We start from the raw sequence: 20,075 nt of genomic DNA, 5'->3' as shown, positions 1-20,075 counted from the left end.
GTGGTATCACTGTGTTCGGTAGAAAGAGGTGATAGGACATAGCTTCTGATTCTAAATACCTTTTATACCTCCTTCAGATCCCACACATTATGCCACAAACTTTGTACTTTCCTTCTTTCTGTCTATCCACTTTCCTACTTTGTATTAAGTGATAAAATTGGATAATGGATGGTTGATATAGAAGCAGAGTTTATAATAAAGAAATTTGTCCAATTTTAAGGGTTAAGGAGCTAGTGAGAGAATGGCATTATTTAGACCTGACTTTCAGACCTAATTCCTGTACTGCTTGTAATCTGTATTCTAGTTCTCCCATTTATTTCCATTTCTGCCATTTGATTTCACCAAATTACCGAATGAAGACTGTGGTATTATTATATATCGTATTTATCTTATCTTTCTCATTGAAAAGTGGTATTTAGCATTTATGTTGGACCTGTATACCTAACTGGGCAGAATAAAAAGTATGAATGTATGAATAGCTTTTATTCAGATGACTATATTATTTTCAAGAATATTGGTGATGATCTGAGTTTCATGTTTACCAGTACGTCGCTCTGTTGGTTGTTTCTAAGAATAGAGAGGTCAAAACCTAGCAGTTAATCAAACACATTCTATTTTATACTTTGTAAGCATTTAATATAGTATCACATTTAGAAAATACTGGTATTTTTAAAATAATGGGTGACTTACAAATCACAAAATGGAATTCTTTCGTCATGTGTTGGTCTGCCATTTTTTGTACCACAGTTGCATGTTCCATCTGCAAATGATTAATACATTTAACCTAGCTGCTTTACCTAGAGATGACATTTAAACACTTACTTGAGATGCTTTATTTAAAGATTGCCGCTTTGAAAACCTTGGATAGGCGTTGCTATATGTCCACTCAGGTTTAATTGTTTGTTTCTATGGTGGGTTCCCCTCCTCTCCACCCCCCCCAAAATATCCTCATACCTTTTATTTTCAAATATGTAATATGATTTATTCATAAGTTTTCTATTTATTTCCTTCTATTCTTCTCAACAGTCAACTTCTTTACAAGTTCTTTTTGACTTGTTTGGATGTTTGAGGCTTTCATGTGTTTTACCCTATCCATATTTATTTTATCAGTTTGGGTTGTTTTCTATTATTCTGTTTTCCTTTGAAAGAGATGAAGTTCTGTTCACAGCTTGTTGAAAACATCAGCATCTGTGTCTCTCATAACATATAAGTCAAATTAAATTCCTGCTGGTCACTATGACATTGTTAAGCCAGTGTCAGTGACTTTTGACAGCAGAGGCATCCATTGTCATTTCTATCTACATTCTTTGTATTCATTTTGTTCCCTTTTATTTCAGCTGTTTTTATTTTCTAAAATAAAAAAATTTCTCTAATTACCACTTCAACTGTATTCCATAAATTTTGACATTTTAATAATATATAATTTTCATTAGTATTCAGTTTGAGATATTTTCTAATCCCTATGATAATTCTACTTTTTATCTATGAGTTATTTAGACATATGATTTCTAACTTCTAAAAAATATTTGTAGATTTTAATTTTAATTTTAGTCAGAGAAAGTGGCTTGATACTAGTTCTGCAAAATTTACTGGGGTATGCTTTATAATTAGACATACATAGATAATTGCTATAAAGTTCCAAGTGTACTTGAGAATAATGTACATTTCTTAACTGCTACACAAAGGTCAAATTTGAAATTGTGTTTTTTATTTTGTATTGTTTAAATTTTAGCTTAAGTTCTTGTTTGATTTTTAAATTGTGAGAAATGTATGTTAAAATCTCTATTATTATGGCTTTCCCTTCTAATTCTGCTTATTTCTGCTTTATGTTAAAATTCAAATAGGTCAAGGTGGTTGATAGCATTAATCAAGTCCTCTATGATTTTACTGATATTTGACTAGTACTATCAATTTCTGAGAGAGTGATATTAAAATTTCCTAACATGATAATAGAATTGTCTACTTTTCACTTTAATTCTGTCCTTTTTTGGTTCATGTATATTTTTTCAAGCTTCTTTTTTTGTAAATTAAAGTTTATTGGGGTGACAATGGTTAGTAAAGTTACATAGGTTTCAGGTGTACAATTCTGTAATAATCATCTATATATCACATTGTGTGTTCACCACCCAGAATCAGTTCTCCTTCCATCACCATATATTTGATCCCTTTTACCCTCATCTACCACCCCCTTCCTCCCTTACCCTCTGGTAACCACTAAACTATTGTTTGTGTCTGTGAGTTTTTGTTTCTTTGTTTGTCTCGTTCCTTTGTTGCTTTCAGTTTTATATCCCACATATCAGTGAAATCATATAGTTCTCGACTATTTTTGTCTGACTTATTTTGCTTAGCATAATAATCTCCAGATCTATCCATGTTGTTGCAAATGGCACTATTTCATCTTTTCTTATGGCAGAATAATATTCCATTGTGCATATATACCACATCTTCTTTATCCATTCAGCTATCGAAGAACACTTTGGTTGTTTCCATGTCTTGGCCACGTAAATAAAGCTGCAATGAGCATCGGAGTACATATATCTTTACAGATAAATGTTTTATACCAGTTAGAATGGCTATCACCAACAAGACAAACAATAACATGTGTTGGAGAGGCTGTGGAGAAAAAGGAACCCTCATACACTGTTGGTAGGAATGCAGATTGGTGCAGCCACTATGGAAGGCAGTGTGGAAGTTCCTAAAAAATTAAGAATACAATTACCATATGACCCAACAATCCCTCTCTTGTGTATCTACACAAAAAAAATCTGTTTTGTGTATTTTGAGGCTTTATTATTAGGCATTCCTTATGTCTCCTGTAGAGAGCATATGTTTGGGTCTTGCTTTTTTTATCCGGTCTTACATGATTTATTTGGAGTGTTTAGTTCATTAATATTAAATGTAATTACTGATGGGTTAGATTTAGGTATATCAGTTTATTTTTTGTTTTCTGCCCTACCATTTATTTTGTTCCTTCCCTCCCCCACCCCCTCTTTTGGCCTTCTTTTGGATTATTTGAATATTTTTATTAGAATTCCATTTTAATTTACATATAGGCATTTTTTATCTTCACATTTTTAAAAATTAGTTGATCTAGGGATTACAGTATGCTTCCTTAACTTTTCATAGTATATTAGAGTTAACATTGTAACACTTTACATAAAGTGTAGAAATCTCACAACCATATATGAGTTGTGATCAAACAATATGGTGAATGTTTAAATTTTAAAAAATTATTACAGTAAAAGATACATTGCCATTAATTCCCCTCAAAATACCCTCGCTTCTATCACACTTATCCCATCATTCTTGCCACTTTCTGAAGCAGTTCTGGAAGTCCCTTTTGTGTCTTCAGTTGTGCTGTTGTGGCTGCCTCGATGTCCTGAAAAATTGTGACTTTGGGGAAGAGCCAGAAGTCGCACGGGGCCAGATACAATGAATAAGGTGGATGAGAACACACCCTAATGCTTTTATTTGATGGAAATTGCCATATACCAGAAGCGATGTGTGACACGGAACACTGTCATGATGGAGGATGATTTACGGAACACTTTAAAACACACCCCTCAACTGTGGCTTACACCCAACTGACTGCACTGAACAAGTTGAAAGTTGTCACCCACTGTTACTAAGGTTCACCACACAGCTTCCCATATTGAAGATCCCTACCTTTCTGTTTGATGGCATTCAGCAGCAGCATTCACTCTACTTTGTGTTCACAACGGAAAGGCTCCGAGTCACACATTACTTCTGGTATATGGCAATTTCTGTCAAATAAAACCATTACAGTGTGTCCTCATCCACCTTATTCACTGGAACTGAAACTGTGCAACTTCTGGCTCTTCCCCAAAGTCAAAATGACCATGAAAGGTAAACGTTTTTAATCGATTCAGGACATTGAAATAGCCACAAAAGCACAACTAAAGACACTCACAAAAGAGGAATTCCAGAACTGCTTCAGAAAGTGGGAAGAACGATGGGATAAGTGTGTCTGAAGCAAGGGGGAGTATTTTGAGGGGGATTAATGGTACTGTGTCTGTTACTGTGATAAATTTTTAAAAATTTAAACATTCATAATAGTTTTATCAGACCTTGTAAATTTATTTACCTTCACCCACTGCCCTTTATGCAATAGTTATCATATGTATTGCATCTACAGGCATTGTTATAACTTTGCTTTAAGTAGCCTTAAGTATTTTTTAATTCAAAATAAAGAGGCAACCAACTGAATTAGAGAAGATTTTTGCAAACAGTGCCTCTGATAAGGGGCTAATATCCAAAATATACAAGGAACTCATGCAACTCAACAACAAAAAAACAAACAACCCAATTGAAAAATGGGCAGAGGACCTGAAGAGACATTTCTCCAAAGAGGACATACAAATGGCAAATAGACATATGAAAAAATGCTCAACATCACTAATCATCAGAGAAATGCAAATCAAAACCACAATGAGATATCACCTCACCCCAGTTAGAATGGCTGTCATCAAGACAAACAATAACAAGTGTTGGAGAGGCTGTGGAGAAAAAGGAACCCTCATACACTGTTGGTGGGAATGCAGATTGGTGCAGCCTCTATGGAAGGCAGTGTGGAGTTTCCTCAAAACATTACGAATAGAATTACCATATGACCCAGCAATCCCACTCCTAGGTATCGACCCCAAAAATCTGAAAACATTTATCCATAAAGACACGTGTGCTCCAATGTTCATTGCAGCTTTATTTACGGTGGCCAAGACATGGAAACAACCAAAATGTCCTTCGATAGATGAATGGATAAAGAAGTTGTGGTATATATACACAATGGAATACTATTCAGCGGTAAGAAAAGATGAAATAGGACCATTTGTGACAACATGTATGGATCTTGAGAATATACTGCTAAGTGAAATAAGTCAGACAGAAAAAGCAGAGAACCATGTGATTTCACTAATATGTGGTATATGAACCAAAAACAACAAAAGAACAAGACAAATGAGAAACAAAAACTAGACACAGACAATAGTTTACAATAGTTTAGTGGTTACCAGAGGATAAGGGGGGAGGCAGGTGGTAGATGAAGGTAAAGGGGATCAAATATATGGTGATGGAAGGAAAACTGCCTCTGGGTGGTGAACACACAATGGGATTTATAGATGATGTAATACAGAATTGTACACCTGAAATCTATGTAACTTTACTACCAATTGTCACCCCAATAAACTTTAATTAAAAAAAAATTGTCTGATAATACCAACATCTGCTTTACCTTGAAGTTGGCCTCTATTCATAAAAATAGCTCACATTTTCCTGCTTCTTCATAATTCTAATAATTTGGACTGTATCATACATATTGTGGACATTATGCTGTGTACACTTTAGAATATAGTTTTATTGTCTCTTTCCTCCTCTAGGCATTGTGTCTCCTAAGCTGAAAAATTCTATACAGATTCTTTATTTTTCAAAAAATCAAAAATTTTCTATACTACAAAAGTAAGCTTTGTCTGAAACTCAGATTATTTGACAATGGTGGGACAGAAGGGGGGATGGCCACAACCAATGAGGCTAGATTAGTTCCTGTTTCACTTGAGAATAGTTCTGTGATGACATTTCCCATATTGTAGCTGCTTTCGCTGGTGCTGCAGACATTCATTTTCTTTCACAGTAAATTATAATGATTTCAAATGTATATTCTTCAATCACAAAGCCCTCAGCTAAACACACACACACACACACACACATACACACACACACGATCTTAAACAAAATACTGTCAAATACTTCATAGTGAAGTTGTTGATCAGAAACAGGACAGAGGTATCAATAATTGTCACTGTTCTTTAAATTTTTACTGAAAATACTATCCAATGAAATTAGACTTGAAAAAGAAATATGTTTAAAAATTTAGAGAGTTCAAAATTATAATTCCTTTTTGATAATGTAATTGCACACCTAAAATACAAAAAGAAATTAGGAATACCATTAAGTATAACTTGAGAATTCTGTACATAAAACAAACTACAGTCAGGCACTGCTTAAAGATGTTTTGGTCAACAGTGGACCGCATATCTGATGGTGGTCCCATAAGATTGTAATGAAGCTGAAAAATTCCTATCGCCTAGAGACATCATAGCCATCGCAACATCATGGCTCAATGCATTACTCATGTTTTTGTGGTGATGCTTGTGTGAACAAAGCTACCGTGCTGCCATTCATATAAAAGCATAGCACATACAATTATGTACGTTATGTAATACTGATAATAAATGACTGTGTTACTAGTTTATATACTTACCATAATATATATTTTATTGTTAATTTAGAGTGTATTCTTTCTACTTATAAAAAAAAAGTTTGCTGTGAAACAGTGTGCCGTGATACCCTGGCAGCAGTCTCATACCTTGTGTTTACCATGTCTCTTGATTGCACCATTTTCTCTTGTGCTTGATTTAATCTCATGTTGTTTTATTCATCATGGCCCCTAAGTATACAAAATCCACCACTAGTGTTGCCAGGACGAGGCCAGTGTAGAGTGATTGACATGGAAATAAAATTAAAGTGATTAAGGACTATGAAGGTGGAAAATCAGTGATGGCCATTGCTCACCATGTAGGCATATCCCATTCCACCATAGGTACAATGTTGAAGTACAAGAACAAAGGTAACAGAAGCTGTTAAAGGATCTGCTTCAATGAAGGCAATGAGTCTAACAAAAATTCTAGAAGGGCCTATGTCAGATGTGGAGAAACTTGTAATGACCTGGATTGAAGACCAGACACAGGACCATGTCCCTTTCAGCACCATGATGATCACCATTAGCAAAAAGTTTGTTTACAATGTTGAAAGAAAAGACTGGACCAGACTACGATGTTGAATTTACCGCTAGCTCTGGGTGGTTTAAATGATTCAAGAATCATTATTCATTACGTAATGTGAAAGCGAGTGGTGAGTCTGCAAGTACCAATGTGAAAGCAGAGGAAGAAGTTTTAGAAACTCCAGAGAAGCTGATTATAGAGGAAAATCACTTGCCAGAGAAAATATTCAATATGGGTGAAATCTCCCTATTTTGGAATCACATGCCTGCAAGGACTTTTATCCATAAGGAGTCCAAGTCAGTGCCAGGATTCAAGGCTTGGGGGCACTGTTGCAGGCTACACATTGAAACCCTCTGTGATCTGGCGCAGGGAGAACCCCAGGGCCTTCAAGCATATCTATAAGCACACACAGCCCAAATACTACAAGAGCAATAAGAAGGCACGGATGACCCAGCTCCTCCTCCAAGATACCCTCCTGAATGGCTAGGCCAGAAAAATGGAAAAGTACTGTTTGGAAAATAACATACTTTTCAAGATTGGCTCATTGTTTATAATACTCCCAGATATTCTCCTTTATTTTTTTAATTACAGTTGACATTCAGTATTATTTTATATGCTTCAGTTGTACAGCATAGTGGTTAGACATTTATTAATTTATGCAGTTATTCCCCCAATTAGTCTAGTATCCACCTGGCACTATACATAGTTGTTGCAACATTATTGACTATATTCTCTATTCTCTATGCTGTACTTTACATCCCTGTGACTATTTTGTAACTACCAATTTGTACTTCTTAATCCCTTCACCTTTTTCATTCAGTCCCCCAACCCTCTCCCCAGCTGGCAATCATCAGTTTGTTCTCTGTATCTATGAGTCTGTTTCTGTTTTGTTCATTTATTCTGTTCTTTAGATTCCACATATAAGTGACATCATATGGTATTTGTCTTTCACTGTCTTATTTCACTTAGCAAAACACCTTCCAGTCCATTCATACTGTTGCAAATGGTAAGATTTCTTTCTTCTTTATGGCTGAGTAATATTCCATTGTGTATACAGAAGGTGCCAAAAAGTGTATACACATTTTAAGAAAGGAGAAAGCTATTAAAATTGTAATGCACAATATATACCAATAACAAAAGATGAATACAAGGCACATTTGACTTCTGCAATTACAAGAGGTGCTCAAAGCGGTTACCATCAGCTTCCAGGCACTTCTGATTATGGTGAACTACTGCTTGAGTAACGTTGACCAAAGTGTCCACATGTATACATTTTTTTGGCACCCCCAGTATGTATCACATCTTTATTATCTAGTCATCTATCAGTGGTCACTTAGATTACTTCCATACCTTAGCGATTATAAATAATGCTGCAGTGAACATAGGGGTATATGTATCTTTTTGAATTATTGTTTTGTATTTCTTCAGATAAATACACAGAAGTAGAATTGCTGGGTCATAAGGTCGTCCTATTTTTAATCTTTAGAGGATCCTCCATACTGTTTTCCATAGTGGCTGCAGCAATCTGCAGTCTCACCAACAGTGCTCAAGGGTTCCCTTTTCTCCACATCCTGGCTAACACGTGTTGTTTGTTGATTTATTGATGATTGTCATTCTGACAGGTGTGAGGTGATACCTGACTGTGGTTTTAATTTGCATTTCTCTGATGATGAGTGATGTTGAGCATGTATATCCTCTTTTAAAGGTGATCTTCATCTCAATATCAAAGTGGTGTTTCTCCCTCCAAACACCATCTCTTGGATCCAACCAATAAATCAAGGAGTTAGAGCAGGTTTTAAGGCCTACTACCTGTGGAGTACCTTTGCCAAGGTTATTACTGCAATTGAGGAGGACACTGAGAAGACACCAATGCAGTTCTGGAAGGATTACATCTATGACTGCATCAAGAACCATGCTTGGGCTTGGTGATATCACTGCAGAATATATGAATGGCATTGGGAATAAGACACTCAAGAGGTTCACCATGACTTCAAAAGATTTTCTAAGGATGAGGAGATTGCAAAAAGAGACATGAAAACAGGAAAATTATTTAAATAAGGAGTAATTGTGAATTATAGGCAGTTTGGAAGGTTAGATGCCCCGAACAATTATTTTTGTTTTTTAATTAAAGTTTATTGTGGTGACAATTGTTGGTAAAGTTACATAAGTTTCAGGTGTACAATTCTGTAATACATCATCTATATATCACATTGTGTGTTCACCGTCCAGAGTCAGTTCTCCTTCCGTCACCATATATTTGACCCCATTTACCCTCATCTACCGTTTACCCTCATCTCCCCTCTTACCCTCTAGTAACCACTAAACTATTGTCTGTGTCTATGAGTTTTTGTTTCTTCATTTGTTTGTTTTGTTGCTTTCAGTTTTATATACCACATATCAGTGAAATCATATAGCTTTTTTCTGTCTGACTTATTTCGTTTAGCGTAATGATCTCAAGATCCATCCATGTTGTCACAAATGGCACTATTTCATCTTTTCTTAGGGCAGAATAGTATTTCATCGTGTATATATACCACATCTTCTTTATCCAGTCATCTATTAAGGGCCACTTTGGTTGTTTCCATGTCTTGGTCACTGTAAATAAAGCTGCAAAACAATTTCTTAATGGGCAATAAACATTGGAGCACATATATCTTTATGGATAAATGTCTTCAGATTTTTTTTGGGTAGATACCCAGGAGAGGGATAGCTGGGCCGTATGGTTATTGTATTCTTAAGTTTTTGAGGAACCTCCACACTGAGTTTCATAGCAGTTGCACCAATCTGCATTCCCACCAACAGTGCATGAGGGTTCCTTTTTCTCCACAGCCTCTCCAACGCTTGTTATTGTTTGTCTTGTTGATGATAGCCATTCTGACTGGGGTGAGGTGATATCTCATTGTGGTTTTTATTTGCATTTCTCTGATGATTAGTGATGTTGAGCATTTTTTCATAGGTCTGTTGGCCATGTGTATGTCCTTTTTGGAGAAATGTCTTACTGAAATAAACAAACTTCTAAATATATATATATATTTTTTTTTTTTTTTAAATTTTCAAACATGTCATTGAGCCGACAGGCATAAACATATGATAAACTTAAAGATCTCAAAAGACATTGCTAGATTAGAAACCCTGAAATATAAGTAAGTGATAGAGATAGAATTTCTTCTGAAATTTTCTGATTCACATTGGAGAACTTAAAGTTCTTTTAAAAATACAGGTTTATTCAGATATAATTCACAATTCACTAATTTAAAGTGTATAATTGAGTGGTGTTTAGTATATTCAGAGTTCTGCAGCATCAAAAGAATCTAATTTTAAAACATTTTTGTCACCCCAAAAGAAGCCCTATACTCAAGCCGTCATTCCATCCCCTCTTGTCAGGCCTTAGACAACCACTGATCTTCAGTCTCTGTAGATTTGCCTGCTCTGGACATTCTATATAAATAGACTTACACTGTATGTGGTCTTTCATGACTGGCTTTTTTCACTTAGCATAATGTTTTCAAGTTTCATCCATGTTAAAACAAGTCTATTTTATTCATTTTCATTGAACAATAATATTCCATTGTATGGATATATCACTTTTATTTATCCATTCATCACTTGATGGGCATTTGTGTTGTTTTCACATTGACTATTCTGAATAATTCTGCAATGAATGTTTATGTGTAAGTTTTTATGTGGACATATGGTTCCATTTCTCCTGGGTATATACCCAAGAATGGAAACAATGGGCCATATGATAACTCTATACTTAACATTTTAAGGAAATGCCAAATGTTTTTCCAGAGTCCTCAAGCTTTTACATTCCCACCAGCAATGAGTAATGTTTCCAACTTCACATCTTCATCAACACATGCTAATATCTGTCTTTTTTATTATAGATGTCCTGGCACGTGTAGAGTGATATTTCCTTACAGTTTTGATTGGTAGTTTCCTAATTAGTAAAGATGTTGAGCAGCTGTTTATTTGCTTATTGGGCATTTCTGAATATTCTTTAGGAAAACATCTATTCAGTTCCTTTGCCCATTGAGAAATTGTTTTTTTATATTACGGAGTTACAATAGTTCACTATATATATATATATATATATATACACATACACACACACACATATACATATATATATATGTATATGTATATGTATATGTATATGGTCAGGGTAGGCATCTTTTATTAGATATAATTTGAAAATATTTTCTCCCATTCTGTATGTTGCTTTTTCACTTCCTTAATGGTATCCTTTCAAGCACAAAAGTTTTTAATTTTGATAAACCTCCATTTATGTATTTTTGATTTGGTTGTTTGTACTTTTAACATAGTATCTAAAAAATAATTGCCTAACCCAAGGTCACAAAAATTTATTTCTATATTTTCCTCTAACAGTTTATAGTTTTAGCTCCTACATGTAGGTCTGGGATTCATTTTGAGTTAATTTTTATGTATGGTGTAATGAAGGGGTTCAACTTCATTCTTTTGCATGAGGATATTCTATTGTCCCAGTACCATTTCTTGAAAAGATTATTTACCCATTAAATTGTGTTGGCATCACTGTTGAAAATTAATTTACCAAAATTGTAAGAGTTTATTTTTGTATTCTTTTCTTTTTTTTTTAAGATTTTATTGGGGAAGGGGAACAGGACTTTATTGGGGAACAGTGTGTACTTCCAGGACTTTTTTTCCAAGTCAAGTCCATTGCTAGTTGCAGGGGGCGGAGCCCACCATTGAACTGGCAACCTTGTGGTTGAAAGCCCACTGGCCCATGTGGGAATCGAACCGGCAGCCTTCGGAGTTAGGAGCATGGAGCTCTAACAGTCTGAGCCATCGGGCCGGCCCTATTTTTGTATTCTTAATTTCATTTAATTAATCTATATGCCACAATACACAGTATTGGTTATTGTAGCTTATTGGTAAGTTTTGAAAACAGCAATTGTGAGTACTCTAACTGCAAACTTGAACTTTTTTTCTGACAATTGCATGGGGTTGGATAGAGGGGAGTAGATAAAGCCTATGGGCCTATTCGAGGTGAGTAATCTAATATAAAGCCGACACTCAAAGTGATTGTACAGTCAGTGCATCTAGTTAACTAGAAATAAGTTCTATCTTTCAAATAGAGGACAAAAGGAAAACTTGATTGCCTACATTAAAACTAGTGCTTAGTGGGAAGGGAAAAAATACCTAAGTATTTCATTTTTTAGATGCTAACGTAAATGGTGTTATGTTTTTAATATCAAATTCTAGTTCGTTTTGCTAGTATATAGGAAAGCAATTGACTTTTTTGTATTAACATTGTATCCTTCAACCTTGCTATAATCACGTCTTAATTCCAGGAGACTTTTTGTTGATTCTTTCTGATTATCTACATAGGTGATTATGTCATCTGCTAACAGTTTTATTTCTTTCTTCCCAATCTGTACGCCTTTTGTTATACTTTATTCTCCTATTTCATTAGCTAGGATTCTAGTAATATGTTGTAAAGGAGTAGTGAGAGGAGATGTCCTTGCCTTGTTCCTAATCTTGGTGGGGAAGATTTGAATTTCACCATTAAGTATGATGTCACCCACAGAGTGTTTTTGTTTATTTGTTTGTTTTTGTAGATATTCATTATCAAGTTGATTAATTTACCATCTTAATTAGCATCTGTTCTTAGTTTACTATGAGTTTTTATCATGAATGGCTGTTGGATTTTGTCAAATGCTTTTTTTCCATCTATTTGTATAATCACGTGATTTTTCTTTTTTAACCCATTGATATGATGGGTTATATTAATTGGTTGTTGAATTTTGAACCAGCCTTGCATGCCTGGGATAAATCACGTAGTCATGGTGCAGAACCCTTTTTATACATTGTTGGATTTGATTTACTGATATTTTGTTAAAGGTTTTTACATTAATGTTCATGAGAGATATTGGTCTGTAGTTTTCTTGTGATGTTTCTGGTTTTGGCGTTAGAGTAATCCTGGCCTCATAGAATGAGTTAGGGAGTATTCCGTCTTCTTCTATCCTCTGAAAGAGATTGTAGAAAATTAGTATAATTTCTTACTTAAATGTTTCGTAGAACCCGTGTGGGCCTGATGTTTTCTGTTTCAGAAGGTTATTGATTTAATTTCTTTAATAGATACAGGCCTATTCAGATTGTCTCTTTCTTCTGGTATGCATTTTGGCAGATTGCATCTTAAGGGATAGTTCAGTTAATCTAGATTATCAAATTTGTAGCACACAGTTCATAGTATTCCTTTATTATCTTTTTTAAGTCCATGGGATCTGTAGTGATGGCCACTGTTTCATTTCTGATGTTAGTAATCTGTGTCCTCTGTCTTTTTTTCTTAGTTAAACAGGTTAGAGGTTTATCTATTTTATTGATCTTCTCAAAGAATCAGCTTTAGTTTTCCTTGATTTTCTGTTGGTATCCTGCTTTCTATTTCACTTATTTCTGCTCTAATTCTTCTTTTTTCTCTTTTTCTGCTTTCTTTGGATTTAATTTGCTCCTCTTTTCTTCTCTATGGGGAGAACTTAGATAATTGATTTTATATCTTCTTTTCTAATATATGCACTCAATGCTGTAAATTTCCCTTTAAGCATTGTTTTTTGCTGCATCCCACAAATTTGATAAGTTGTGTTTTTATTTTTATTTAGGCCAAGATATTTTAAAATTTCTTTTGAGGTTTCTCCTTTGACTGTTGTGTTATTTAGAAGTGTGTTGTTTAATCTCCACATAGACATAGAAAGCTGGGAGGTACATCATTACCACTCATACAACAACAGAAAGCTGGATAAAATGCAAATTAATAACTTATTGAACTCATCAGAGAAATAAGGTGGCAGGGCAAACAACTAACTTAGAATCTGGGCGAAAAAAGGTACCTGCAGGGAGGGATAAGACCTGAGCCTTTGCTTGTGTAGGGCAGATATTGTTAGATGCCACTAACACAAATAGAAAGTTGTAGCAGTTTCTTCCTTTTTTTTTTTTTTTTTTTTTTTTTATGACTTGCTAAAGGCTAAGTATGGACTAATGTGAAAGTATGAAGTTACCTGAGGCTACAAATGTAAGGTCTATGCACTGTCTGGCATCATTGTCTTCCATGAACCCTACCAAGCAACCACAGGGAAAGTCAGAAAGAATCCTGCGAAAGCTTCCCTTAGGGTTCTGGCTGGGGAAAGGAAACAGCAGTCAAAGCCAAATCTCCCCTATTTCCCACATTACAATTATGTGCATATTATTTTATACAGTGGCTTCTTAAGTCAGTTAAGAGAAGACTGGAGAAGAAATATGCAGTTATACTGTCTTTCATAATTATCTACATAATTACCTTTTACTGTACTCTTTGTGTTTAGCTCGATTTTTTTTTTTTTTTTCTTTTCTAATAAGAAAGTCAGCCGTTAATCTTACTGTTGCTCCCTTGTATGTGATGAGTCATTTTTCTCTTGCTGCCTTCAAGATTTTCTTTTGGGCTTTTAGCATTTTTTTAAATTAAATTTTATTGGGGTGACAATTGTTAGTAAAGTTACATAGGTTTCAGATGTACAATTCAGTAATACATCATCTATATATCACATTGTGTGTTCACCACCCAGAGTCATTTCTCCTTCCATCACCATACATTTGATCCCTTTTACCCTCATCTACTTTTATTGTTATGTGTCTGGGAGTCAAATTCTTTGCTTTTATCCTACATGGAGTTCGTTGAGGTTCTCAGATGTGTAGATAATGCTTTTCATCAAATTTAGCAAGTTTTTTTCAACCAGTATTCTATGAGGAGCAGTTTTTCTGCTCCTTTCTCTCTTTCCTCTACTTATTGTACTTCCATTATATATATATGTTGGTGTGATGAATGGTATTCTACATTTCTTTGAGACTATTCATTTATCGTCATTCTTTTTTCTCTCTGTTTTTCCTGCACTGTTGCAATAATCTCCTACTTATTTTTCCAGCATCAATATCTTATATCCTCAAAATTGCTCTATTAAATGAAGCCATACTAATATTTCTGAAACATTGCTTTATCCACATCACTTCCCAACATGAAAGCTTCCAATGACTGTCCATTGTCTATATTGCAAATCAGTTTTATAGATTGCCATTGTCTGGCTCCTTTATACCTCATTAACATTATTTTCACTATTTTTCTACATGAGTCTTTTAATTTACCCAAATTGGCTTATCCATTATTCTCTTGACACACTAGGCACGTCCTGCCTCCATGTCTTTTCTGATGCTCTCCTATCCAAATTCTATCTGTTAATGCTCAGTCTAGTTTCTAGGAAGTTTTCTGTAGAACTCTAGAAAGTCTGCTATTATAAAAGGAAACAGTTTTATTCTCACTTCTTATAATACTTATGTCTATCACTCATTTGCTTATGGTACCTCATATTGTCATTTTTATATTCGTTTTGTTTAATTTAGTAAAATTTAAGGTTCTTGATGGTCAGTTACTTCTGTATCCTAACACTTAGTATAGTACTCTGAACATAAGAAGTATTAATAAATGCATTTGTTGATTATGATGTTTTACACACTATGACATTTAAGCATATTTCAATTACTGACAGGCGATGAACTTAATCAAAGCAGAAAACCTTTACCCCAAAGTTAATTTTGGAGTTAGATATTGAAGTAAACCATTAAATAATTAATTAACTAATTAATTAATTAGATATTTTTGTCTACTGAAATCAGTTTATCATAATGATTGAAAAATAGTAATTGATTCCATATATAGAAACAACATCACATATACCATTGTCGTTAATTAATGGCTTGGCAATTATTAGAGAAGCACTGGATGAGAAAGACATCCCTCTGAAAAGGGTGGATCGCTTTCCTGGTTGTGTCACTTCCTTCAGTTCTTTCTATTTTCAGTCATTACCCAAACCAGTAATCACCAACTAGCTGTTCCTCACCCCTAAAACCACTGTTCAGAGTGATTCCTTGAGCCAACGTATCTCTTTGTAAGGTATCATGATCTAAATATAATGTATGCAATTCTTTTTTATGTATAATACAGACACTTTTTATCTTTTTTACAATAAGAATGATTATGACCAATATTTTATTATTGGTTGTTTCTTTAGTTGACATAGGTTAAATGAGAAGGCAATTTTAGAAAGTATGCCATGGAGTAGATAAGGTATGTTGTATGTTAATACCCTGCCCTTTAAACAGATTAAATGTAACTATCTTGACATCCTATTTGAATTTGGCTGTGCCGTTCTGAAACTATCCTGAAAATGTAAATACCTCTTTATTTAATAGATATCTGTATCTATAAACAATTGTAGCAGTACAAGAATAAATAAGAGTACTTACTAAAAAAAGAAACAAACATGTCATCAAAAAACATCAATTTTATCAAAATGAGACATAGAATTATAAGCAAAATCATAAATAGGAAGATAAGTATGTTAGATGCAAAAGTAGCTTCACTTCCATTTCATAATCTTTTTGATTCCTTATTCAAAATTTTATGGAAGCTAAACAATATAACTTTTCCCCTACAAGACAATTCTTATGCAAATAGAATACATCATTGAAATTACTTTTTAAAATCATGAAAGGAACCATATGTATTCATTGTTTAGTGGACTTTCCTTTAAATGAATGTCATGTACATGCAATGATTTTGATAGTCTATCATAAGCTTTAAATAGCATGGTTATTTTGCCTATTAAAGGGGTTTGCTTGTATTATAGATAAAATTTTGACCCTAGTGTGGATTTTCATAATAATATATTTCATTATGTAGATAAATATGGCTATGTGTATCTTCAGTTCAAAAATTGTTTATTTTATCTTGAAACTTAAATAATTAAAATAACCTTACATGAGACTAGATTTATACAGAGGGTGCCAAGAAAATGTATATACATTTTAAGAAAGGAAAACTGTATTAAAATTGTAATACTCAATATATACTAACAACAAAAGATGAATACAAGTCACGTCTGACTTCTGCAATTACAAGAGATGCTCAGAGTGGTTACCATCAGCGTCCAGACATTTCTGATTACAGTGAACTACTGCTAGAGCAAAGTTGACCAAAGTGTCCACTTGTATACATTTTTTTGGCACTCCCGATATGTGGAGAATGTAAAGCAATACAGATTTGATATGTTTACAAATAACTAGGCATTAATAAATTGTTTACAAATTCAACAAAAATGTTAAAATGCATACATGTGTTTATCCTATTATAAAAAACACATAATTACATTATTCTTTTTTCTTTATATTGCTTCAGTCAAGCTTTATAATTCTCATGTATGAGTAAAATTTAAATCAGAGTTAATAAAATCCTTTTTCTTTCTTTAGGTAAAAGTCAAAAAGAAGGAAGAAAATCTGAATCTTGTAAACCAATTCTTAAAGTAGAATACAAGACCTGTAGAAACAGGTATGCATTTTTACTTGGGGGATATGGGAAAATACGTAAGAAACAGAGAAAAATTAATAATTTGTTCTAGTAATTGGTAATCCAACTTTCTGTAGAAATAATTCTGACTTCTAATGTGAAATAATTATACATTATTAATCATAATTACTGTCATCCCACTAACTGTATACTTTAGTACGTTGTGTCTATTTGTTGTAATTACTACTATATAAGAAAAGGAAACTAAAAAGCAGAGGAGCACTGAAGTTAAGAGTACTGAAAGGTATTAGCCCAGCAAAATGGCCCCTAGTGTGGAAGTGGAAATAAATAGCTGTATTTCTGCTCCATTCTAGTATAATGTAGAAACTTTGTGAAATAAAAAATTGGGAAGGCTATGACAAGAGCCGGAACTTCACTCATGTGTAGGATATAAAACTGAAAGCAACAAAGGAATAAGACAAACAAATAAAAAACAAAAACTCATAGACACAGACAACAGTTCAGTGGTTACCAGAGGGTAAGTGGGGAGAGGGAGTGGTAGAAGAGGATAAAAGAGGTTAAATATATGGTGATGGAAGGAGAACTGGCTCTGGGTGGTGAGCACACAATGCAATATATAGATGATGTATTATACAATTGTACACTTGAAGCCTATGTAACTTTACTAACCATTGTCACCCCAATAAATTTAATTTTAAAAAATTTGGTAAAATAAAAGTGACTGGTTATTTAAAAAAATGTTTTTGGAGATGAATATTTTCAATTTGATATTTATTTATTGAAAATACTTTATATCAGCACTTATTTTTAATGTACATACTCATATACTAGATATATAGGTATGAATTTGAGAAAAGTGAAAAATTATGAAGCTATTTCATAACTTTCTAACCACTGTAATATTTTATAGTCATCTCAATCCCACTCTATTATCTAATTGTATCTTGCAGCTAACGGAGTCTAAAAAATTTGTTTGAAGTTAATTTTACAAACTAAATAGAACAGGCTGACCCATTGTAAAATTGAGAATAAGATCATATTTACCTTTGGTGAACTATTTTCCCCTTATGTATTAGTTTTCTCCACCTTTTTACCATAACCCTTTTTTCACAGAAACTCCATTACATAGAATTTTCATGTTACTGTCTACCATTCTGGGTTTGCCACTATCACATTTTATTTCATATTGAAATTTGCCTCTTTTATCTCTTACGGATTTGGGGCCTCACATGCCAAATAGTTAATATGAACAACTAACATAGCCTATATTCTAATGGTAGTGATTTAGAGTTTGGGAACCAATTAATAATATATGTAAAGCTGTCCTTTTGAGTCAGTGACCACCACCACCTCCCTTCATTTTCATTGCCATTCCCTCTACCCACCTCCACACCTTAAGGCGGATTCATTAGTGATTTTAATGATGAGAATGTACATCCAGAAAAAGGAAAATGATAGAATAGTAAGTTTTTGGGTGCAATGTTTTGGGCCAGGAAAGACTTTTGCACTCTGTGTAATTACAATGTACATACTCCCCATCGAGCCTGTTCTTTATTGGCTCAGTCCTGTGACACTGTGTCATCTTAAAAGACTTCTCAGTCTTACTGTCTTTTTTTTCCCCCTATGTAGTGAACCATTCATAATATTTTCTGGTGGACTGTCCTATGACAAAGCTTGCAGAAGACCAAGTTTAACCATTATGCATGGAAAAGCAATTACAGTACTTGAAATGGATCATCCTATTGTTGAATTTCTAACTTTATGTGAAACACCCTATCCAAATGGTAAGTAACTAAAATGAAACTATTAATGTTGAAAAATCATTTTTAAATTGAGCTCCTAACAAAATTAATCTTAAATATTTTTAGTTTTGGCAGCTGACATCCAGCTACAGGTGGTGGAGCAGGTTCTGCAACTGTACTTACTTGACAAGTTGGAAGTAAAACAGATGTAGTGCAGCAGTACTGGAGTTTCAGGTTCTAATATCAGGTAAGTGCTTTAAACTTTGATTAGGATGGTGGCAGCTGAGCTGGGAAGGTCCCATGGGGCTCCCAGAGGAAATCACTTGGGGAAACAGAGGTCTCCTAATAGCCTCTCCTAGACCAGCTCCACCCATTCCGTTCCAAAGCCAATCAAAGTTAAAGCACTTCCCTGCTCTCAGTGATCTGTAACTCGGGTAGTGCTGCATCTGTTTCACATCTGGCTTTGCTTTATATGCAACTGCAGTGCCTCTGATTGCTCAAGGATTGCTGATGTGTGGTTAGTGCGTTATTTCAATTTTGAGAATAATTAGTCAGAAGGGTCTTTGGGAGGATGGATGCTTATCTATTTTTTAACATCCCAAATATAGACTTTTTGTAAATATAAAAACTAGCCTAGATTTATATACAAATCTTATACTGAAATCTAATGATAATGAGATATTTTGATAATGAAATCTAAACATTGAAAATGGTGAAACATCAAAAAAGGGAACTAGCACATGCATGCATACACACACACATACCTTACCACATTTTCAAGAGGGAACATACAGATATAGGAAAAAGAGTACTGGATTTGGAGACAGAATATTTGGGTTTATGATTTAGTTCTGTCATTTACTAGCTATATAGCCTTGGGTAAGTCACTTTATATTTATGAGTTTGATTTATTATTTGTAGAAAGTGAATAATAATAATATTGATTCCACATGACTATTGGATGGCCAAAGTGAACATACTTTATAAACTATAAAGATAATAAGTTGCTAGTTGTATTATATATGTATTAATTTTTTTTTAATTCTTTGATTTCATGTTTAAAAGGTGGGATAAGTTGTTAGAAGATAACGATCAGTGTGGCACTTTATTTCCAGAGTTGCAGGGGACAAATTACTTGTGTTGTTAATTAATCAACAAATATTTATTGGA

At 34.0% G+C, this 20,075-nt stretch overlaps 1 protein-coding gene across 14 annotated transcripts in view; it reads left to right on the top strand.

Moving 5' to 3' along the window:
* The window catches only part of STXBP5L (syntaxin binding protein 5L), a 242,728-nt gene that overhangs the window by 95,509 nt on the left and 127,144 nt on the right, over window positions 1-20,075 (top strand). For all 14 annotated transcript variants that reach the window (XM_074331359.1, XM_074331330.1, XM_019729632.2 and 11 more), the window contains exons 10-11: window positions 17,106-17,184; window positions 18,793-18,947. In XM_074331359.1, the coding sequence (XP_074187460.1) occupies window positions 17,106-17,184; window positions 18,793-18,947 (234 nt within the window). The remainder of the gene's footprint in view (window positions 1-17,105; window positions 17,185-18,792; window positions 18,948-20,075) is intronic.

This window comes from Rhinolophus sinicus, linkage group LG01 (assembly GCF_036562045.2).
Source record: "Rhinolophus sinicus isolate RSC01 linkage group LG01, ASM3656204v1, whole genome shotgun sequence".
NCBI classification, from domain to species: Eukaryota; Metazoa; Chordata; class Mammalia; order Chiroptera; family Rhinolophidae; genus Rhinolophus; species Rhinolophus sinicus.
The sequence above is the reverse complement of the archived record's forward strand: the minus strand, read 5'-3'. Positions and strand labels throughout refer to the sequence as shown.